Raw genomic sequence first — 21,389 nt, forward strand, 5'->3', positions numbered from 1 at the left:
GTCCCTGTTTCCGTCGGAAGTGTACCTGAGCTAAAGAGCTAAAGTTGGCTGGGGGCGCGTCGGTAGATCACTTTTTCCATTCCACCCTACGCTGACCACCTACATTGCCTATAACTACTACAGCTGTACAGCCGAGCGACTAGCTCTAACGACAGGGCGAACAGCTCGCCCACGACTAGAAGTATAGAGGTAGAAGGGCACAGGAACCCCTCGGCGAAACAGGGGCGAAGGACCGACGAAAAGGTTTCATCTCGGCGAAGCTTCTACCCCTCCGTCACAGGTGGTCCACAGCCGCAGGCACGCCTGTCGCAGAATCTTCGGTACGGCGCAGCTCTGCAAGAGCAATACATTCTTCATTCCGCTTGGCTCGGAGGTCTTCCCTCTCACCTTACGACCTACTCGCCCACGCCCACGCCCGCATAAACGTGCCATCACCATGAGCAAGCTCTACGACGTCTTCCCCTCTTTCCCATCCCTCAACAGCACCTCTCCCACCCCTTCCATCCGCCACCTCCTCCCCCCCGCGCTCGAAAGCATCATGCTCCTCTCGTACCCTATCCGCCCCTCCCCCCTCTCCCGCCCCGCCTCGGCATCAATACCGCACGCCCCCGCCCCCTCTCAAACGCTATACGGCAAGGGCCCCGCCGATGCCTGCTTTGTCCTCTTTTGCGCGCTGGCATATACCGTCGGGCGCGAGCTGGTGATGCGGTATGTGCTCGGCGCGTTTGCGCGGTGGTATCTCGCAAGAAGCGGGCCTGTAGGGAGTGGGTTGAAAGGGAAGAAGGAGCGGAGACGGCGAGAACATGTAGTGCAGAGGTTCGCAGAGCAGGGATGGAGCTTTCTGTACTGTACTTGCTCTTGGAGTCTTGGAGCTGTACGTCTGTGTCTCTCCGACAAGGTTCGAGGCTGACCCCCAGTACATCCTCTACCTCCTCCCGGCGCCCTTTTCCCCACAATCCTGCTGGGGGACCTACCCCAACACGCCCATTCCCCAACTCACCAAATTCTACTATCTCGCCCAGCTCGGATGGTGGTTCCACCAGATCTACGTCATCAACACCGAAAAGAGGCGACACGACCACTGGCAAATGTTCTCGCATCACGTCTTGACGATCGCTCTGGTCACTCTGAGCTATATCGGCAATTTCACCCGAGTCGGCACGGTCATTCACGTCCTCATGGATTTCTGCGATATCCTCCTCCCAGTAAGTCTAGCCTTCTACCATAGCACGTCCACCGCTGATAGTCAGCTCGCCAAAATGTTCCGCTACCTCTCCTTCATCACCCTCTGCGACTCCACCTTCGTCCTCTTCCTCCTCTCCTGGCTCGCGACCCGCCAAATCGGCCTCTCGTACATGATCTACACCTCCTGGGTCCACGCGCCCCAGCTCAACGAATACAAGTGGGACCCCGCGACGGAACACTACATGTCGGAAGCGGCCCTGAACGGGTTCATCGCGATGGAGATCATCCTGCTGGGACTGGCGACGATGTGGTTCTTTATGGCGTGTAGGGTGGCGGTGCGGGTCCTCCGTGGGCAGGGGGCGGAAGATGTCCGGTCGGACGGAGAGGAGGAGTGTGAGGATCGAGTGGAGGGAAAGGGGGTTAAAGAGGGGTTGCATATTGAGGTGGATGGGACGGGGAGCGGCGAGAGTACGCCCACGCTCGCGTCGGCGTCGGGGATGAGTACGGATGGGGCGCAGACGCCGATGGGCGTGGAGAGTGTGGGGGGGGGCGGGGAGGTGCCGGAGGTGTTAAAGGGGTTGGAGGGTGTCAGGGAGGACAAGGGGGCGAGGAGACGGAAATGAGGTATATGAGAGTTTCGCAGGAGGTACGGAGACCGCAGTAAGGGCTTTATCAGGGATTCGTCGAGGTCGCTTGGGGCTTGGACGAGCTTGGGCGGCTAGCATGTATGGGCTGGCCTATCTCCTTGTCTCATGGCAATGATCAGCAAGAGGTGTCGAATGTTGTACATGGCTTCTACCGCTTCTACCCTCTCTCCTCTACCTACCTATCTGCTCCTCTCCTATCTTCATCTACCCTCTCTCCTCTACCTACCTATCTGCTCCTCTGCTATCTTCGTTCGCCCCACAACAAAGCCTTCCCTTCTGCTCGCAGCACGGCCGTAGATCGCGCCTGAACCCGGTTGCCCTTCGTTCAGGTCACCTTAGCGGGTAGCGCCATAGTGAGCCTGCGGTGGCGCTACTCCTCCTGCGACCCGTCAGCTATCGCCCGGCGTCGTCTTAAAACATCGGCTAGCTCACCCTGGTGCCCAGCGAAGCCCTGTACACCCTGGAACTCGCCGTTCCCGAGGTACTCGTATCCGCCCGGCCCGAAGTACTCCTCAGCCTTGATCTTCTTGTCTATGACAGTCAGCGAATTTTCTGATCCCAAGCAGTCTAGGAACGGGTGAGATCCGAGATAGGGGCAGAGGGGAGCAGGCAGTGGGATTGCGGTGCAAGACTTACAGATCAACCAGAAGGCGTGGATGTGTCCGCTATCAGTATGTCAGCTATCTTCGCACTTGAGTTGCGAGCGGATCAGGCACCGAGCCTGTCGCCCAGTACCCCATGGGGAGTTCAGAGAGGAAGGAGGGAACGAACGGTAGGTATCCCTGTTGATATCAGCTTTGCCTTTTGCCACCCAACTCTCTCCATCGCGTAGACTCACCAGAACAGTCAGACAGATCTACAGATATCAGCATATATCCCACAGTCTCACACGGCTCCTCTGCCAGGTCCATAGTAGAGAGGCAGAGTGTGAAGGCAAAGAGCTCACGTTGATGAACAGGTCACATGAACAGCCGGTGATGATCCCAGCTGCGGCAGGCGGGAAGATGATAGCCACGAGAATGAGGATGATGTCTGAACCTTTGACGGGCATTGTGGATTGCGTGCGATATGTAGGGTGAGACGGGAGGGGTTGGGCTTGTCAGTAGGTAGGTCTATGAGCTGTAGGAGAATACGGGTAGGAGCAACAAAGGACGAGCGAACGCTTTCGCGTTTTGGTCGACTGGTGGAACGGCATGCATGACGTCATCGGACCATCGCGCACACTGTCCACGGAATCTGCCACCAGCTGAAGTAAAACGTCCACCCGTAGCTACTTCAGCGAGCGAGCTGGTCCTAAAGCGGATTGGCACATTGGTTACCTGACGGAAGTCTTGCATGTAGCAGTCACAGACCGGCCCGAGAGTCGGCGGCCAGAGGCGTGGCCTGTCGACTATCATAGTATCAGGCACTCAGGCCTAAGACTCAATGATTATCGTGGTATTCGAGTCCAGGACTCCAGGTCCGATTCGATTCGAATGCGAGGGTATGATCATGGACTACTCGTAAGCTCGACCAGGACGTTCTCAGACCCAATGGAAGCAATGAGGTGAGGATTTGGGCGAGAATGTCATCAATAGCCTAACAATAGCGTGCATGCTCGACCTCTCTTCGCTCGGGTACGTGATATGTACAATTGGGATCACGATTGCCCCTGTCCGACATTGACTTCCGCACTCGCGCGCCCGAGTTCCCACAGCGCTGCGACGAAAGCCTCCGCCCCGGCCACCATGGCCGCTGTCTGCATGGAGGCAGTGACGCTGATGGTGTTTTTCTCTCTGCGCCTAGCAAGGTTTTTTCGAACAGCCTCAGCCACGTTCTGGGTCGAATCGGAAAGGGTGGCCAGGGTCTCGAGTGCATTTGGAACGAAGTCCGTTTCTCCCGTCCCCTCGGCGTTTAGGACCTTCCAGCATTCTACGAGCTCCTTCGCGTCGACTGAAGCAAGTGAAAGACAATGGCCGAAGAAAGTGCGCCAGTGCTCCTGGTTCTCCCGTAGTGCCACTTCGGTTGTCTCTTCGGTGGCCTGGAGAATGGCCTTGGCCACCACGAGATCAGCGCCTTCCGTATCAGTGGCTGCAGGAGGGTGCTCGGAGATGACAGACTCAGTCAGCTCTTCGGCGAACTCTTCATATGCGTCAACCGACATGCTGTTTCGCGGCTGTGGTTGGTCAGTAAAAGGTGTTCTGGAGGTTGTTGACAATCGATGAAGAAGGATGGGGGAATGGGTTCGTAAAAGACTCGAGAAAGGGCAGCTCTTATAAGTCTCCCCGCATGTCCTTGACTCCCCCTCCTGCGCCTTCCTAAACCGATGGCGTGCTAGCTCGTGCTATGCCCCCTCATAGTGCTCCTTTGTTTGCCTCGGTCGAAAAGACCAAATGGCAGCGTTCCGACGTGTCTCAAGCTGACTCTCCGCTCCATCGACAGGACTGCAAGCGTCCTGTAAGACTCCGCCTCGTCCGCCTGGCCCTCTCGATCGCAAGCGGAGTTGCCTCGGTCGAGAGGAGACAATGGCAGAGCTCCGACGCGTCTCAGGCTGACTCTCCGCTCGGGCGGCCGGGCCCCAAGCTTTGTGAAGGACTCCGCCTTGCTCGCTTTAATCTCACCACAGATGTGGGCATACAAGCGGAGAGTCATAAGACTGACGGGTATCAGCTTGAGCTACGTCAATGTTCAGTCCTCAAATTTGTGCCCGCTGGTGGCTGTATAGTACTGCAGTATCTCTTATAAACTCATTGGGCACATTGACTCGTCCACGCACTGAGCGACCTTACTGCCACCGGTGGCTGCTCCTGTCAACTGTGGCGCGGATATGTCGCCATTGGTCGTGGTCCGAATCTCCGCCTCAGGCGATGATAATCAGGCTGAGATCCAAAGGTAACTTGTCCAATACTATCCAGGCTCCAAGCAGACCCCGCCGCAGCGTTCCATTCTTTCACGTCGGACTATCCGACCACTCGTCCCTCAGATACTGAGCTCTCCGATATCTCCGTGTACTTTCGCCTCGCCGGCACCCTCGCGTATCGACCCCTCCGACTGGCCACTACATAGCTAGTGTTTGCGAGATGTCTCCGGCCTGAGACTTTGTATAGGAGAATCGGCTATGATGGCGATGTCTCTTTTCAGACTGGGGAATCGTGGGAGTGCTACACATTGCAGATGATACAGTCGGCAGTGTGAACTGGCCTGCAGGGCGCATGGATCGCAATCGAAGCTTGTATCGGCCCTTGGCATCGGGCGGTTATCCGGGTTTGAAGGGGTCACGTGACCACTTGAAACAAGCGCGTCCGCCGACTTCGGCGCCACTTCCGACGCGTCCGAGACAACAATTTCTCTCTTTGTCATAGAGTCTCTTGTCTCCCAGCCTTTTCTACCATGTTTATAGCCATCATTGGCACTCCCTCCGCTGGGAAACGCACTCTATTGGACTACTTGGTCTCCAAGCATGGTTTCACCCAAATCGGGCTTGAGGCGCCTTCGGACCCCATGGACGCGGCGCGTGTGGTGAGCTAGTCCTCGCTCTAGCACATGGCACGGGCGCAGTAGCTGATAATTGCAGACATCAGAGCAGCTAGATGTGCCCGGTATAAGTAGCCTCAGCCTCACTGCCAACTCCTCTCGATCACCTGTAAGCGCCTCCATCAAGTTCACCCAAGTACCTGAACAGGGCTGATGTCCAGACGCCGACTCCTTCATCCCCCTTGACAGGCCCGACCTTCGCCTCGCCCGCTATACTCCTCGACTATGTCACCCACAACTGGCTCATCAACACCGTCACGACAGACTTGCGGACATACGACGAGATTGAGCCATTCTTGAAACGGCCATTCTTCCTGCTAGTCTCGGTGGATGGACCGCTTCGGACGCGATTCGAGCGGGAACGGGAACGGTGCGTCTCATACCCACCAAGCAGCTCAAAAATACCAAGCAGTACGACACGAGAGCTGATATCTCAGAAGCAAGAACTCAGGCTCGACTCTAACATTGGACGACTTCATCGCCGAACATGACACGCTCCTCAACGGTCCTCCTCTCCCCACATCCCTTCCGCCCTCTACCTTCGCCCATCACCCCCAAACGGACTTCAGCCGAGTGATGAAGCTCGCGAATGTGTCGGTGTGCAATAATCTCCCGTCGGTACCGGCACTATGGGCGTACCTCGACCAGTTGAACTTGATGGACGAGGAAAGACTGAGACCGGGGTGGGACACGTATTTCATGGTATGTTCGCTGGAGCGCTCTTGAGAACCAGTCAGCGCCAGGAGCTGACGAGTTAGACATTGGCGTCTCTAGCGTCTCATCGGTCAAATTGTATGAAGCGGCGCGTCGGAGCTCTGCTTGTTCGATCAAAGCGGATCCTATCAACGGGGTACAATGGGACCCCGAGGGGAATAAGGAACTGTAATCAGGGCGGATGTAGGCGGTGTAACGGTACAGCGAGGGGAGGGGAGTCTTGTGAGCTACTCAATGACCATCTGTGTTCGGTGGATCCCAGCTGATATATCAGTGGACGAGTGTCTCTGTCTCCACGCTGAGGAGAACGCACTGCTCGAAGCGGGCCGCGAGAGGATAGGCGATGATTCAGTCATATACTGCAACACGTGCGTCCCTTCCCCTCGCAGTCCCCTCCCTCTGAGGATGGGTCAGAGCTGATATCCAGGTGCCCCTGCTTGCGATGCTCAGTCAAGATCGTCCAGACCGGCGTACGCGAAGTGGTGTATAACCAGTCGTACTCGATGGACGCGGCTTCGGCGATGGTTCTGAAAGAAGGAGGGGTTATTCTGCGCCAGCTGCACATGCCGCCATAGAGTATGACGCACGTATTTGTCGGTAACGGCTCTTGACGTCAGGATACCTGCACACTCCGTTGGCTGTTACTTCCTGGAGTCACCGCTGCAGATCTGAAGCTGAGTCTGGTAGCCTTGGTAGTCTGCATATTGGTTTTCGTAGCAAGAACATCTGTCTCCCATCTCCGACCTCACCTGTCCGTCCGACATCCTCTCCAGCTCCCTCACAGGCTCGCGAAACTCCCATCCCCGGACACTCTCGACGCTTAGATGGGCGAGGGCAAAAGCATCCTCCTCGGGTCCTCAATGTACTCCTTGATCCGAACTACCAGTGTCAGTTTCTGCACACCGTGCTGGATGCAGGAGCGCAAAGCTTGACTCACCAAGCATAGTGACAGATTCCCGTCCATCGAGCAATCGGTGGTCATATGTCAGGGCAACAATCATGATGGGGCGAATAACAATCTGACCATCGACGACGACGGCGCGGTCTTTGATCGAGTGGATACCGAGGACGGCGGTCTGGGGGAGATTGATACTGGAAAGTCAGCTCTGCGCATGTACTCTGTACAGCGCGAAGGCAAGCGTCGAGCTCACATGGGGGTACCGAAGAGCGAGCCAAAGACACCGCCGTTGGAGATGGTGAATGTTCCGCCCGACATATCTTCCAGGCCGAGCTTGTTATCCCGGGCCTAGTACCGTCAGCTCATGCTGACAGGCTTCGTCACCTCTGAAGCTCTAGCTCACCTTGACGGCCAGCTCCGCAATTGCCCTCTCAATATCCACCAGCCCCATACTCTCCGCATTCCTCACAACGGGGACCACCAGCCCCTTTGGCGTACTGACAGCCACGCTCAGGTCCACATAGTCGCGGTACACAATCTGGTCCCCGTCGATACTGGCGTTACCCGCCGGGATCTCTTTCAGGGCCAAGCACGCGGCGCGCGCAAAGACTGACATGAAGCCGAGCTTGACGCCGTCGGCTTTGAGGACGCCGTCCTTGTACAGTTTCCGGAACTCCATGATGGACGACATGTCGATTTCTTGGAAGGTCGTGAGGAAGGCAGCGGCGTTTTGCGAGGCCTTGAGGCGCTGGGCGATTGTTTGACGCATACGCGACATCTTCACCTAAGGAATTCAGCTTACGCCCAGTCTTTACGGTCTGATGGAAATGTGAGCTCACCCTGGTCTCATTCCTGCTTCCCGAGGTCTTTGGCGCGGCCGGTGCCGACTCCTCCTTCGCCTTAGGCTTCTCCTGCTTCTTTGGCGCTGGGGCCGGCGCAGACTTGCTCTCCTCCTTTCTCGGCGCCGGAACCTCCTGAGGCTTCTTGTCCATCCCCGGCGCCTTCTCGTCCAGCTCCTTCTTGGTCTTCTCGTCCGCCCCCTTCAACTTCTCCCCCGCTGGCGCCGCCTCCTCCTTGTTCCCCTCTTCTGGGTTCTTCGGCTCTGACCGCGCCCCGCCCTCCGGCTTGGCCTTGGGCGCCTCGTCCCCTGATGTAGACTTGCCCTCTCCGGGCTCCATGCGAAGAAGGTCCTGGCCGACAGTGACGGTCGAGTCCTCCTCTACGAGCAGTTCGGTGATCTTGCCAGACATGGGGGCGTTCACGGAGACGTCGATCTGAGCGTCAGCCCGGAGCATCGAGGACTGCAGGAGGAACGTACCTTGTCAGTCTCGATGGTGGCAATCTCCTCGTCTTGCTCAACAAAGTCGCCGACCTGCTTGCTCCACTGTTTCAGGGTACCTTCGGTAATGGACTCGGCCTGGAGATCAGCTACTCCCTCGGCCATAGCACTGCTCGGGATATGCTAGCTCACCATCGATGGTACCTTGACGGTTTCAGCTATAGATATCAGCTCAGTTCCTTCGGAAACTCCGAAGACGTCACGACTCACCCATCCAGAGCGACGAAGAGTGAAAGTTTGAGCGGAGGACATGTTGTGCTGAAGAAACCAGAGCGAGGGAGCTGGATTTCGTCAGCTACTGGGATCACCTACACTCTATCGGAGTGGTAGTGACCTGATATGCTCACCGTTTCGACGCGGTCCATGATCGCGCAGGGACGACCAATCCGCGGGATGACCTGACAGACCCCCGGGCGGCCTGGACAAGCGAGCGGGCAGCGGGACGAATCATTCTGCTTCGAGTTGGGGAGTCAAGCGGAGAAGTAGCTGAGGCTGTGTAGGGTTGAGCCTAGGTGGAGAGAGCTGCTGAGAGATGTAATGTATATGAGATTAAAGCAACAGTATAGTTGCAGCAGCTGCTCCTTTGCTGTCTGCGGCAATTGGAAGGTTCCGCTTTCGGCGGTGGGCGCCGCAAATCCGACGAGCCAAAGGACCCAGCATTCCTCAGCGGATAATCAGCAGCCGGGACTGCCGCAGAGAATCCTTTCTTCATGCATCAAAATACTAGCAAGCATTTCCTCCAGCACAAAGAGGAGTATCTGAGCATGAGCTCACGCTGAGGCGATGCATGTATGGACTCCGCAGAGCTATACTCCTTCATCAAGGTCGTTCTCTGCCGTCCGGAGCCCCGCCGCAGGAGATCTGAAACCAGTCCGTGCGTCATGACGACCTGGTGCGCCGAAATTCCTTCTGCTCTCAGGTAGTCATCGTCCATCATATAGCTAAGATAAGCTATCATGCTCGCCCGCCCCAGCGCCTACCGCGCAGCTTCGGGCTTTATAGCCTCCATAGCTGGCCCGTCTCGTCAGCCGATCAACCCACACTTCCTGCCTTGCTTCCAATTTCGATCCGCGTCGACCGCCCCTCCTCCCCCTTCTCGATCTGCACCAAGATCACGCCCAGCCCCTGCTACGCCCGCAACGCCCGCAACCCCCTTCGCTCCACGTCCCATCGCCAAGCTATCACCATCATCACCTACTGTCGCAGCTACAACAGCGACGCCCTCGCGTCAGCCCGCCTGGCCATGGCGCCCCTCCCCTAACCCTCCGGCGGGGTACACCGAGTCAGAACGGACGATCTACGCGCGGCCATTCGAGGGGCCTCTAGGCAATAGAGTCCGGATGCTGTGGTTCCTCGTTCCGTTCTGGGGACTTGTGGTTGGTTTTTACCTGACCACACCGTCCCCGCCGCCAACAGTGAAAGAGGGCGAAGATGGTGTTGAGTGAGCTAAGCTGTCTCGGATCCACAGACTGAGCTGATTTCTCAGAGTCGTAAAGGAGACCCCAGGCTCTGTGTTATGGAACTACACAACCCCAGTATTGATGTTCACCACATCGACCATCTGCTTCTTGTGGCTCGTATCCCCTTCTCGGTTCGTCACCCGCCTCACACAGGTCCGGCGGCAAGCTATCGCCTCGGCTTCCAGCTCTGCCTCGGCACCCATCACGGCTGGTACGCTTGCTGCTCCTATCGCAGAAGTATCGGCGCCAAAGTCAGGGAAGGCGGTGAGGCAGGGCGAGTTCATCCGGATGCAACACGGTGGACACCTGATGTGCTGGGGCGAGATGGAGAAGGGCCGGGAGGTAGCTATGGGGGATATGCAGATCTCGTTGATCGCTGGACAAGGTGAGCTTCTACTCGAGTATACTCGTACGATTGTTCAAGCGGGATGAGTCAGGCTGACACGCCAGTCCGATCACCATACCTCTCCCTCCGCGTCAGGCCGACCAAGAAGGTCTCATTCGACTCTGTCGCGTACCGACTCGATTTTAGGGATACGCCAGTCGTCAAGGCGACAGAGGACGAGGTGGTCTTGTCACTCAGCAGGATAGAGAGTGTATTCGGAAAGCTGGAATAGAGCTTATCTACAATGCAATAATCTACCGATCTACCTGTAAATCTACAGTACATCTACTCAGCTAGCAGAATATCTACATTGTCCTTTATATCCAACCCCGGTTCTCTGAGATATCCCCAGACCCCTTGCCCATCCCCTATACTACTCGTCAACACCACCCACAGCATATCCCCATCCCTCTTCTTCAACATGCCATACACCTCCCTCGCTGCGTCCTGCACCTCCCCATTCGCCCTCTTATCGAGAAACGGCCTAAAGAGGCACATCATCCCCCACACCACTTTGTCATCTACAGGCACCTCCCCCGCGACCCACTTCATCGCCCTCAAGATCGCGATATGCAGGCGGTGGCTCGTCGTATGGCTCGAGGCCATGCCCGCGCCCGCGCCCGCGCCCGTACGCACAAGGGCCGAATGCGCATCCCGCTCCGCCTGCGCCTTGAGGATAAGGACGAATTTGGGCCAAGCATAGTCGAGAATCCGGCGGGACATGTAGTCGCCCGTATACTGCGCTAGGGACGCAATGACCTCCGCAGCGGCAGTGACGACGTACCCCTCGGTATCGCCCAGACGAGCGATGATCATCCCCCATCCGCGGTCGATAAGGGGCAGGAGATCCCCTTCTCGGTTTCCCGAGGCGAGGACGGGGATCGCGGCGGTGATGAGCGCGAGGACGCGCGAGCGGAGGAACGGGTTCTGGTGCGAGAGGAAAAAGATGGATTTGGTGAGGATCTGCTTGCAGACGTCCTGGGCGCGCGTGAGGGGGATCTCGTCGTCCGCCTGTTGTTGTTGTTGCTGGGACGATTCCTCTTCTTCGTCCGGAGTTTTGGTAGATTTCGGGATCTTTCCCCAATCCTGCTCCGGCGCCCTCTGAATAATCTCCTCCACCTCCCTCTGCCTCATCTCCCCTCTGCTCTTCAACCACCCCTCGAACCGCAAAAAGTCCGCGTCTGGTTCCGGCGCCTTATCCACCCGCCTCATCTCTGCAATCTTTGCCTTTCTCTCCGCACTCATGCCCTCTGCTTCCACATCGGCACTCATGACCTGGATAAGACACACCAGGACGGCAAGCAACGAGCTCGCGAGGGTCTCGTACCCGTGATAATCGTCCAGCGCGTCGAATATCTCGTCCACTACGTCGTGAACAAGAGGGACGATCTCCGACCCGACCAGGCGGATCATGGCGATCAGTACGAGAGGCGCTTGGACGCTCAGGCGCGATGGGGAAAGGCGGCGGGAAACGACGTTGATGACGTAGTCGACGTTATCGAGGACGAGGTCTCGCGGTGTGGGGTAGCCGGTGTGCAGGGCAATATACGCGAGAGCGAGGGAGGCGTGGTCTCTGACGATAGGGGCCGGGGAGGCTAGGTGCGAGAGGACGGTGTACTGCGAATTAAGGAGGAGGGGCCGGAAGGAGGAAGAGAGGATCCGAGCGGAGAGAGCGAGGAGGGAGAGGGATTGGCACGTGAGGAGAGAACGCTGAGCGGCGGAATGTAGCCGACGGGTTTGGGAGGTGGCGTACGTGTTGGAAGGGGCCGGACGGTCGATCAAGGTCGATAGAGCATTAAGACCCTTCCCTCTTTCAATAGGCAACAGGGCATCACTCGTCTCTCCGCCTTCCCCCGCGCCGACCCCTCCCTCATTGCCCTCGCCCTCATCGCCGTCCTCCTCTTCATCCAAGGCAGTAACAATCCCCACCGCCTCCTTGGCCATCCGCCTCGTCTTCCTTCCCACACGCCCCTCTGGCCCATCCACCTGTGCGGCCGCAACCCCATCGAGCAATCTCTGGGCACACCACAGCGCGGGCACAGCCCGTCCTACGCCATTCCTCCTGTAATTACGCGCGAAAAGCAGGAAGTACTCTACCGTATGTAGAGCACCCTCCCCGCCCGCCCGTCCGATCTGGACGAGCATGCGTGAGATGGTCCGTGCCGTGGTAGGTGACTCGAGGTACCGGAATGGCATATGCGGAAAGTCGGGCAGCGCCATGGGGTTACCGTCCGCGGACGGGGTCGAAGATGTGCCAGCCGCAGAAGCAGCCTCGAGTAAACCCACCGGCGCGCCAGAGACGGAGGCCCAACCGAGCTGCGCCGCCCTCCCCGCCTCATTGCCCTGACTCCACCCCGCCGGCCTTCCGAACTCCAGACAATCCAACAGAGCCCATCCCCACCTCTCCACTTTTCCTGCCGGACCAAGGAGGTCCGCTATTGCATTCACACCTTTGTTTAGAGTCGGGGTAGACTGAATGATCTCCGCTATCGCAGAGATGATCGTCGACTCATATTTGACCTTATCGTCCTGTCCCGACGTGATGAGCCGGGGAAGCGCAGACATCGCTCCGCTGAGGATATCGACGAGGGGTATATCGAGCCCGGGGAGGGTGGAGAGGGTGCGCAGGCGGTTTCGAGCGAAGTGTTGGACAGGGTCGAATGTGTCTTCCGACAGGAAGAGGAGGGTACGGGTGGAGGAGGATGTGAGGGCGGGAAGGGACTCGTGTGTGTATTGCAGGAGGGAAGATACGAGGGAGGCGGCGGCTGTTCGGGCGACGTCGGACGGATGGGCCGCCAGTGTTGCCAGTACCTGAGGGATGGCTTGACCCAGCTGCGCGGCTGTGAAGGCCAGATAAGACGCCGTGAGCGGAGGAAAGGGATCACCTCTACCTCCGCTCCCCACTGTGGAGGCTGACGGAGCAGGCGACGGCGGGGGAGGCGCAGCCGTCCCTATCCCCACTCCCTCTTCTCCCCTCTCCCACTCTTCTGCCAGCTGCGATAGATCGTCCAGTTTCCCCCTCAACACCCCCAGCTCTAACAAGACTTCGTCGCTCAACGTGAGCCTAATGACATCCTCCACCAGTCCCGCCGATGCCGCAGCGACCTCGCCCCGCATACTTCGTCCTTCGGCGCTGATGAGTTTCGCGACGCCGCTGATCGTCCCAGGGAGGAGACTGGCGAGTACGGGATGCTGGCCGGACAAATACTCGATGAGCGGGCGGAGAAGACGTAGAGACGCGAGCTGGAGGGGGCGGTGTGGAGGCGAAGGGGAGATCTGGGAGAGGAGGTAGGAAATCGTTTGGAAGAGGGTGGACAAAAGGGGCGATTTGGAGGTAGAGAAGCCGGAACGCATGGCCCGAGTGGGGTATGCGAGACCGTTATCGTCGGAAGTAGGAGCGAGTAAGGCCGAGAGTAATGAGATAGCTTCGAGGTGGACCTCTTGTCCCATATCCTTCCCTTTGCCTTTCCCTCGATTCGGTGTGACAGAAGCCACCGTGAACCGCCATAATTGTTCCCAAGCCCCTATATCTATTCCGCCCTCCGCATCTCTCCAACGAGAGACAATGAACCCCATCAAGCGGAATGCCGACTCGAGGAACGCTTCCGGGAGCGGCGCGGAAGGAGCGGACCGGAGGATCTGCGTAAGGGGGAAGAGAAGGTAGTTAATCATACTTTGTGTGAAGGCCGCGGATGGGAGCGGCTCGACAAGGGATAGGAGAGTGGATAGGAGGCGGGCGTGTGCGGATGTTTGGGTAGGTGGGGTGGAAGCGAGGGACATGAGGGCGACGCAGGTTGGCTTGACCTGAACAGTCAGTCAATTCGCTTTAACTGCATTTGAGCAGTAAGGCGGATGTTATAGCTGATGCCGGCGACGTACCTTTCGGAAAGCTTCCATCTTGATACGCGCCGCCTCATCTTGGCCTTTGAGAGGTATGGACTGCCTCCTTGTCGTTGCCGAAGACAAAGAGGAAGACGGGAAGGATGCCGGTCCAGCAGTGTCTGTTCTGACGGGCGACATGTCGGTCGAGGACCGTCGCCAAGAGGAGAAGGCTTCGCGGCTGAGGTCCAGCTGAGATTATCGTGGCCGCTTTGGGGTCTTCTAAAGATGGCTGAGTTGGAAGATGGGAAGAGAAGTATGAAAGGAAGGCTAGACAGGATCTTTCGCTCGGTGGAGGTTCGAGAAGGTGGAGGTTGGTCACGTGCGCGCAGGTACGCATGGGTTCGGTGAGAGCCTGGAGCACGTAGGTAAGGTCTGGCGTGAGAGAACAGTCACGAAGGACTTCCGAGCCTTTGGGTGAATCAGGGCCGAGAGACAACCCATGCAAGATTTCTACTCTACAAATGACAACCGACAGGTCTCGCTTTCCAACCATAACTTTTGGCCACGACCCCGCCTAATCAAACTTGGACCGGTCATAGTTCGCCCCGCCTGCCCTTCGGAGACGTTGCACGATATCGTCCTATCCGTCAGCTATGACTCCAAGACATGGCAGTTGACGCGGGTAGAGGGGATGTCGACAGGATAGGCAAAAGTCCCGGTGCCGTCAGGATCAGAGACATCGACGTACCTCCTTGAGATCGTTGGCTGATGATGCCTGCACATCGATAGAGTACGCCCGTAAGACATTCTTCACATCTCCAAGATGTACCGATACCTATTCCGTCAGCTCGAGCGCTTCCTCCCGCCGAACTGGAGATCACGGGACTGAGACAAGGGCGAACTGACCTTCGCCCTCCGCATGACCTTGACTTCATCTCCTATCCAGATGACCAAGATGAACTTTTCGCGGAACGAGTGCTCGTCATTGTTGTATTTGACTTTGGCGTAGGCGTATGAGGCGCGCGAGGGCTGAAAGTTGGAAGCGAGGTCGGCGAGGTCACCTGTCCCTGTTGAGGTGAGGGTGAGGGTATTGGACTTGTCGGACTGGAAGTCAGCTCAAGCGCTTGTGTAGAGTACCAGGATGCGCCTGCAGTGGTCCTGTACGGGCTTCGGGAGCTCCAGCTGCGGTCTAAGGAAAGCTGGATACTACCGCTCGAAGTGAGGGAGCAGGTCTCCCAGCCTCTTTATCGCTGGAGCCGGACGAGACTTACTTCATAGTCCAGTATAAGCCATGTCGTTTCATCTTTGTGATCTCTGACCTTCTCGTACGCTGAGTTATCAGCACTATTCGTGCTCGAGCGATGCCGGCTCATGCGCTCCTGGACGAAGCGCTGGAAGCTGAACTCACCCTCCGCAATCTTGGGGTCCTTGACGTCCGCCATATTGATTACAGAGCTCCGATTTTCCACGATTTGAAAAGATGTCACTGGATGATCTGGAGCTTTGGCCTCTCTTACACCTTCTCAAGTATGGACTCGAGGTGGTATGGACGGTGTATATGCTCATCAACAAGGCCGGCGCGGATGACGACGCGATCATGATCTCGCTCGGACCTCAGGGTCGTTACGTAAAAGATAACGAGAGGATATCCGTGCGTCAATTCACGTCGGATCTTTCCAGCGCCAAAAGCTCAGCGGGTATTCTCGCCTTTCACACACATCATAGTCATCACCGAAGACAAGCCGAGGTGCCAGCATGGCCTCACCACGCAATGCCGCGTCCGGCGCGAGAGTGACGCCCGAAGTCGAATCGATCAGCTCGTTATTGCTTCATCCGCTATTGCAGGACCCAAAGTTCGTTGCCGCTGTACTGGCGGTATTCCTCTCGGTCGTGCTCTTCACTTGTAAGTCTAGGTTCAGCTTTGGTGAAACCAAGATGAGTCGGCTCTGGAAGCTGATATGATAGTCCTGAGACCATCTGCGAAACGCCGGGTCGGTGGAAGAAGCGGAACGCCGACGGTTCTGCTCGTCGGACCGGCAGATAGCGGCAAGACAGCTTTGTTTGCAAAGGTGCGCTCAGGTCACAGCTAACTGGAGTATACCGTGATGCAGACCATAGCTGATTACTCTAGCTGGCCCACGGATCCCGCACGGAGACGCACACATCGATCACTCCGAGCTCTACGACGTTCTCGCTGGACTCCGAAGATCCAGCGCGGACAGCTATTCGACTGGTCGACATTCCTGGTCATCCAAGATTGAGAGACGAAGTCAAGCGAAACTTGAAGACTGCGAGTGCTGTGGTCTTTGTCGTGGACATACAGGCGTTATTGAGGAATGCTGGAGCCATTGCTGAGTGAGCTGCACCGGGCCCGCCGTGATTTGGGTACGGGGTATGAGCTCATCACTTCCAGGGAGCTTCCACCAATCCTGACCACTGTCGCATCCGCCTCTCTCGCCTCTGGTCAGCCGACCAAGCTCCTCCTCCTCGCTAGCAAGGCCGACCTCCTGTCCCGACCATCACCCACGACCCCCTCCCCCACCCTCTCCGCCTCGACCCGACAAACAGCAGCGGACCGGCTCTCCTCCGTCCTCACGCGCGAGATGGACCGTCTGAAGCAGTCCCGTGCGTCCACAGGCGGCCGGATTGAGGGTATAGGCAGGGTGCAGAGCTCGGGCGGGACAGGCCTGGCGGGGCTGTGGAAGCGATTCTTTGGCGGAAGGGGAGGGGGAGATGTGGATGACGCGGAGCTGGAAGAGGATGAGACGTTGGTGTGGGGTGGGAGGGGGACTTTCAGGTGGGAGGATGTGGAAGGTGTGGAGATTGCGTGGGGCGTCTCGGCGTTGGGTGCGGTGAAGGCTGTGGGGGAGGAAGGGGAGGGGTTGGACGAGGTGAGGGAGTGGCTGAGGTCGGTGTGATGCATCTGCGCTATGAAAAGGATGCCCTCTTCTAGATGGCTGTGAGATCCGCGCGATATCATGAGTCGAGTCGTCTCGCTCGCGATACCTCCAGAGCGCGTGCTTGGCTCTGACGTCATCCTGTGTTGACAAGCCAAAATTAAGGTTTCGTTCCGTCGGAAAGCCCAAGCTAAAGGGTGATGCAGTTCGCGTCCAACTTTTGCCCATTCATCCATCTCATCTCTTCCTGCTTCTGGTCAACGACTAGCCCTCGCGTCCTGTGGCTCTCGCGCACGCATTCTCGACTGAGTCTTGACCACAAGAATAACCGAGGAATCGAACGGAAGCCCCAGCGGTCGCTGTGGAGCTGGACCAAATTCTGAAACACGCTTGGACCTTCTTTGTCTCGCCTCGAGGCTGGCCGAGGGCGAGGCCATCGCGATAGACAACCATGTCGTGAGTTGCTTCCTCTACTTCTTACCTCTTCTCCAGGTCCACAGGATGTCGCTGAGAATCGATAGCGATGTCAACTATGCCCGAGACCAGGCGATCACCACTAGCACGGCCTCCTTTATCGTGAGTATCGCCCCATCGCCGGGATCGAAGTTGAGAAAGCTAACAAGGCAGACCTCCATTACTGTCAATAGTGCTGTCGCTGGGGGAGAACTGATCGCTTTCTTCCTCTTGAGAAGATGGATCAAAGCTGTGTAAGCGGAGAAGCTTCTTGTGTTGAGGAGAGTAAGGCTGACGTTCAGGTATGAGCCTCGAACATACATTCCACCAAGAGAGTTCCAGGCGCCTGTACTGGGCAATCATCTCTGGTGGCCAATATGGCGCATCATCACTGGTGAGCTTACGCCCTTGTCCGGCACAGCCGTGAAGGTGGCAGCTCACGCCACTAGCCGACTCTAAAGCCGTCCTCGAGAAGAACGGCGTGGACCCCTACGTCTTCATCCGTTTCCTCAACATGATGGCCAAAGCCCTCATCCCTATTTGGTTCCTCTCATGGTCGATCCTTCTCCCGATTAACTCGGTCCGGACGGGCGTAGACGGAAAGGCTGGACTGGACCAGCTTACGGCGGGCAATATCGGGCCGGGGGAGCAGAAGCGGTATTGGGCGCATCTGATCATGGATTATGTGTTCATCTGTGAGCTGGCTCTCAGATTTCTGACGCGTACGGCGAGATTGCAGCTGACAGGACAGTCTGGATCCTATACCTCGTCTGGGTTGAGCTGCAGAATTGGCTCGTTATCAGGCAAAAGTTCTTGGTGGACCCAGAGCATTCGAAGCTGCCCCAGGCGAATACGGTGCTTGTGCAGGGTATACCCCAGCAGTATCTGGACGAGACGAAGCTGGCTCAGCTGTTCGCGCATCTCCCTGGTGGAGTCAAGCGGATCTGGCTGAATAGGTGAGCTATCAAAGGACGACCCTCTGTCGGTATAGCTAAAACTTCAGAAATCTGAAAGAGATGCCCGACTTCTACGAGCGTCGACAGCGCGCTACGAACCAGCTCGAGCAGGCCCAGGTCAAACTCATCAAGTTCGCCCAGACCTATCGACACCAGCGCGAGTCCAAAGTCCAGGTCCTCACGGAGAAGGGCAAGCCCTTACCCGACACCCTCAAATCACCTATCAACGCCGACATGCTGACTCCCTACAAATCCACCAACGAGTCCACCTCCTCTTCCGAGCAAGCGCAGGCCGAGGCGGGCGAGGGACCGACCACCCGGCTCCGCCCCGAAGATCTCGGCCGGGCGGACCAGCTCGTCCCTCGGGACAAGCGGCCTACACACCGGATCAAGCCGAAATGGGCGCCGTTCGGGCTGGGATTCCTAGGTGTAGGGCAGAAGGTGGATACGATTGATTGGGCGAGAAATGAGATTGCGACGTGTGCGGCGGGATTACAGGAAGGGAGGGAACAGCTGCATAGGGACGTGCAGAGCGTGGGGACGGAGGATGATGTGTATCCGCCCTTGAACTCGGCGTTTATCCATTTCAATCAGCAGATTGCGGCGCATATGGCGACTCAGATTTTGGTGCATCATAAACCGTGCGCTGAACCCATCCGCGCGACAGCGGCAAGAGACCAGCTAATCAGATAGGTACAATATGTCCGAGGCGTACACTGAGCAATCCCCCGAGAATGTCATTTGGTCCAACCTCAATCTGAGCGCGTACGATAAGAACATCCGTAAAGCCGGGTCATACGCAGCTACTGCTGGTCTCCTCGTAGCTTGGGTCTTCCCAGGTCAGCTTCTCCGCCCACCAATTACGAGGTCAAGCTAATTCCTCAGTCGCCTTCATCGGTGCCCTCTCGAACGTCACCACCCTCGTCGACCAATACCCTTGGATGGCGTGGCTCGGTGGCGACTCGAGTGGCAAGAAGGTGCTTCAAGGTGTGGTATCGGGTCTCCTCCCGCCCATCTTGCTCGCGGTCATCAACTTGCTCCTTCCCATCATTCTGCGCCTATTTGCGCGGTTCCAGGGGATCCCGAGTAAGACGCAGATCGAGCTGGATCTGATGACGCGGTACTTTATCTTCCTCGTTGTTGTGAGTTAATCTTTCCAGATACTCCATGGATGGCATCGATGGGAGGAACACGCTGACACGATAGCACACCTTCTTCGTCATTACCCTCACCTCCGGTCTCGTCTCGGCCGTCACCAGCCTGGTGTCAGACCCCGCCTCGATCGCTGTGGTCCTCTCGCAGCAGATGCCGACTGCCTCGACATTCTTCATCACGCTCATCTTGACGCAATTCACCGGGACGATCGGTACGCTGTTGCAGCCTATCACGCTCGCGTTCTACTATATCAAGGTCATCCTCGGCGGCGGTACTCCGTAAGTCTTGACAGCAGCTGCATGTCGAATTGTCCAGCTGATCAATCCAGACGGTCAGTCTACAACTCGAGGTACACCCTTCAGACGACCGGATGGGGACAGCAGTTTCCCGCAGTGACCGTCTACGCAGTCATCAGTATGTCCGCGATATTCATGGTACTTGGCCACACTGCGAGTCAGTTGCTGACCCATCAGTGTTGGCGTACATGGTCATCTCCCCCGTCATTATCGGTTTCGGCGCCTGCTTCTTTGTCCTCTCATCCGTCGTCTTCAAGTACCTCTTCATCTGGGTATACGACCAGCCCGCCGGCTCCGACACGGGCGGTCTCTTCTTCCCCAAGGCGATCACGCAGGTGTTTGTGGGCATGTACATCCAAGAGATCGCGCTCTGCGCATTCTTCTTTTTGTTGAGGGATGAGGACCTTTATGCGAGCGCGATTCCGCAGGGAGCGTTGATGGTGGTACTGATCGTGATCACTGTAAGTTCTAGACGTATGGGAGAGGCATGGATCCCAAGCTGATGTACTAGGCGGCCATGCACTATACCATCTGGACATCCTACTCCCCCCTCCTTCGCGCACTTCCCCTCACCCTCTCCCATCTCTCCTCTGGTATGCCCGTCGAGACCGGTCACGAGAACAGCCAGATCGGCGATGGCGACGAAGCAGACACTTCGGCCTATCCCCGCCGTTCCGCCTCGCCCATCGTCCAGTCCGAGACTACACCACCTAACGGCCGGTCTCGGGCGGGGACGGGCAACGCGCTCGATGCGGACTTCAACCTCGTCGGGTTCAAGGTACCCCTTCCCCAGCCTGTTCGGGGCGTCAGGAATGAGGCGCAAGCGGCACTGCGGAAGCTCGATCGGAACCTCGGCGGGGCGCGCTTGAATATTGATACGGACGTCTCGGCTATTGCACCCCCATCGACGACCCGGGCGACCGCTACGGTTCCCGGCCCACCTCAGACCGTGGACCCGGAGGAGGATGAAGAGGATGATGGCGATAATAACGATATAGAGATGAGGGAACGGCGGCACCATGAGGAGAATGGTGGGGATGGCGGGAAGGACAAGGAGAAGGGGGGATCGAGCATCGATGATGATAATCCCTTCTTTGCGAAACCGGGCGGTCCGGGTATCCGAGCGAGAGATAATGGGCGAGAAGGCGATCCGGACGCGTTCTTCCATCCGGCGAGTAAGGAGCCGCAGAGGATTATATGGCTGCCTGTGGATGATCTGGGACTGTGTGCGGCGGAGGTGCAGAAGAATAGGGAGTTGGGGATTTTGAGTAGTAGTCGGCATGCGTGGTTGGTTGGGGATGGGAAGGTGAGGGTGTCGGGGCGGCCGCCAGGGTAGGTGCCTCGGGAGGTATGGGTGTGTGTATAGGGACTGTAGCTATATATCATGTGCGTGGTGGTGGTGGTAAGACGGATTCGGTTGAGTGGAGGCACTTATAATTACTGATGTGCCGATGTGGCAAGACTGGTCAGCCTTGTCTTCTGATTGCCCGGTACTAATGAGGCGATGTACGCCATTCGTACGCCATTTGATGATCAGAAACAAGAAGCAAGGCCACCGCTCGATGATGGTCGCCACTTGTACGAGTCATGTATCATGTAAGTACCAAGACTCCTCACATCCTGTCATCTCTGCCACGTGCACTGCGCCACAGCTAAATGAAGTATCTAT

The 21,389-nt window shown here is 57.3% G+C and overlaps 9 protein-coding genes across 9 annotated transcripts; 5 read left to right on the top strand and 4 right to left on the bottom strand.

Annotated features, from left to right (window-relative positions):
• Window positions 1–436: 436 nt before the first annotated feature.
• MKK02DRAFT_36235 (putative longevity-assurance protein-like protein) lies at window positions 437–1,849 on the top strand (the record flags this gene model as incomplete). Its single annotated transcript, XM_053089381.1, has 4 exons — window positions 437–874; window positions 918–1,205; window positions 1,251–1,578; window positions 1,761–1,849. 4 exons carry the CDS (start codon window positions 437–439, stop codon window positions 1,847–1,849), a joined length of 1,143 nt encoding a protein of 380 aa, XP_052948335.1.
• A 318-nt stretch (window positions 1,850–2,167) lies between these two features.
• On the bottom strand, window positions 2,168–2,883 carry MKK02DRAFT_42958 (uncharacterized protein; the record flags this gene model as incomplete). The annotated part of the gene is made up of 6 exons (XM_053092221.1): window positions 2,168–2,211; window positions 2,265–2,363; window positions 2,469–2,497; window positions 2,568–2,614; window positions 2,671–2,688; window positions 2,779–2,883. 6 exons carry the CDS (start codon window positions 2,881–2,883, stop codon window positions 2,168–2,170), a joined length of 342 nt encoding a protein of 113 aa, XP_052948336.1.
• Window positions 2,884–5,201: 2,318 nt separating this feature from the next.
• On the top strand, window positions 5,202–6,634 carry MKK02DRAFT_22821 (putative dCMP deaminase; the record flags this gene model as incomplete). The annotated part of the gene is made up of 6 exons (XM_053086632.1): window positions 5,202–5,325; window positions 5,535–5,715; window positions 5,783–6,047; window positions 6,104–6,281; window positions 6,334–6,427; window positions 6,487–6,634. The coding sequence occupies 6 exons, from the start codon at window positions 5,202–5,204 to the stop codon at window positions 6,632–6,634; spliced, it is 990 nt and encodes a 329-aa protein (XP_052948337.1).
• Window positions 6,635–6,879: 245 nt separating this feature from the next.
• Window positions 6,880–8,747, bottom strand: MKK02DRAFT_36237 (putative 2-oxoglutarate metabolism-related protein; the record flags this gene model as incomplete). The annotated part of the gene is made up of 9 exons (XM_053089382.1): window positions 6,880–6,938; window positions 6,997–7,151; window positions 7,211–7,305; window positions 7,361–7,741; window positions 7,797–8,231; window positions 8,276–8,374; window positions 8,429–8,454; window positions 8,507–8,591; window positions 8,679–8,747. 9 exons carry the CDS (start codon window positions 8,745–8,747, stop codon window positions 6,880–6,882), a joined length of 1,404 nt encoding a protein of 467 aa, XP_052948338.1.
• Window positions 8,748–9,252: 505 nt separating this feature from the next.
• On the top strand, window positions 9,253–10,373 carry MKK02DRAFT_31982 (uncharacterized protein; the record flags this gene model as incomplete). The annotated part of the gene is made up of 3 exons (XM_053088417.1): window positions 9,253–9,737; window positions 9,783–10,141; window positions 10,207–10,373. The coding sequence occupies 3 exons, from the start codon at window positions 9,253–9,255 to the stop codon at window positions 10,371–10,373; spliced, it is 1,011 nt and encodes a 336-aa protein (XP_052948339.1).
• A 53-nt stretch (window positions 10,374–10,426) lies between these two features.
• MKK02DRAFT_22904 (armadillo-type protein) lies at window positions 10,427–13,921 on the bottom strand (the record flags this gene model as incomplete). The annotated part of the gene is made up of 1 exon (XM_053086643.1): window positions 10,427–13,921. One exon carries the CDS (start codon window positions 13,919–13,921, stop codon window positions 10,427–10,429), a length of 3,495 nt encoding a protein of 1,164 aa, XP_052948340.1.
• A 616-nt stretch (window positions 13,922–14,537) lies between these two features.
• On the bottom strand, window positions 14,538–15,405 carry MKK02DRAFT_22449 (uncharacterized protein; the record flags this gene model as incomplete). Its single annotated transcript, XM_053086567.1, has 5 exons — window positions 14,538–14,603; window positions 14,712–14,798; window positions 14,870–15,067; window positions 15,235–15,293; window positions 15,372–15,405. 5 exons carry the CDS (start codon window positions 15,403–15,405, stop codon window positions 14,538–14,540), a joined length of 444 nt encoding a protein of 147 aa, XP_052948341.1.
• Window positions 15,406–15,718: 313 nt separating this feature from the next.
• On the top strand, window positions 15,719–16,881 carry MKK02DRAFT_22426 (signal recognition particle receptor beta subunit-domain-containing protein; the record flags this gene model as incomplete). Its single annotated transcript, XM_053086563.1, has 4 exons — window positions 15,719–15,870; window positions 15,936–16,032; window positions 16,095–16,318; window positions 16,377–16,881. 4 exons carry the CDS (start codon window positions 15,719–15,721, stop codon window positions 16,879–16,881), a joined length of 978 nt encoding a protein of 325 aa, XP_052948342.1.
• Window positions 16,882–17,361: 480 nt separating this feature from the next.
• MKK02DRAFT_42966 (uncharacterized protein) lies at window positions 17,362–21,056 on the top strand (the record flags this gene model as incomplete). The annotated part of the gene is made up of 12 exons (XM_053092222.1): window positions 17,362–17,436; window positions 17,488–17,567; window positions 17,616–17,707; window positions 17,763–18,008; window positions 18,065–18,269; window positions 18,317–18,910; window positions 18,963–19,108; window positions 19,155–19,411; window positions 19,476–19,702; window positions 19,753–19,838; window positions 19,898–20,181; window positions 20,232–21,056. The coding sequence occupies 12 exons, from the start codon at window positions 17,362–17,364 to the stop codon at window positions 21,054–21,056; spliced, it is 3,117 nt and encodes a 1,038-aa protein (XP_052948343.1).
• Window positions 21,057–21,389: the final 333 nt, after the last annotated feature.

The sequence above is a fragment of the Dioszegia hungarica genome, assembly GCF_025882075.1.
Source record: "Dioszegia hungarica strain PDD-24b-2 chromosome Unknown MKK02contig_6, whole genome shotgun sequence".
NCBI classification, from domain to species: domain Eukaryota; kingdom Fungi; phylum Basidiomycota; class Tremellomycetes; order Tremellales; family Bulleribasidiaceae; genus Dioszegia; species Dioszegia hungarica.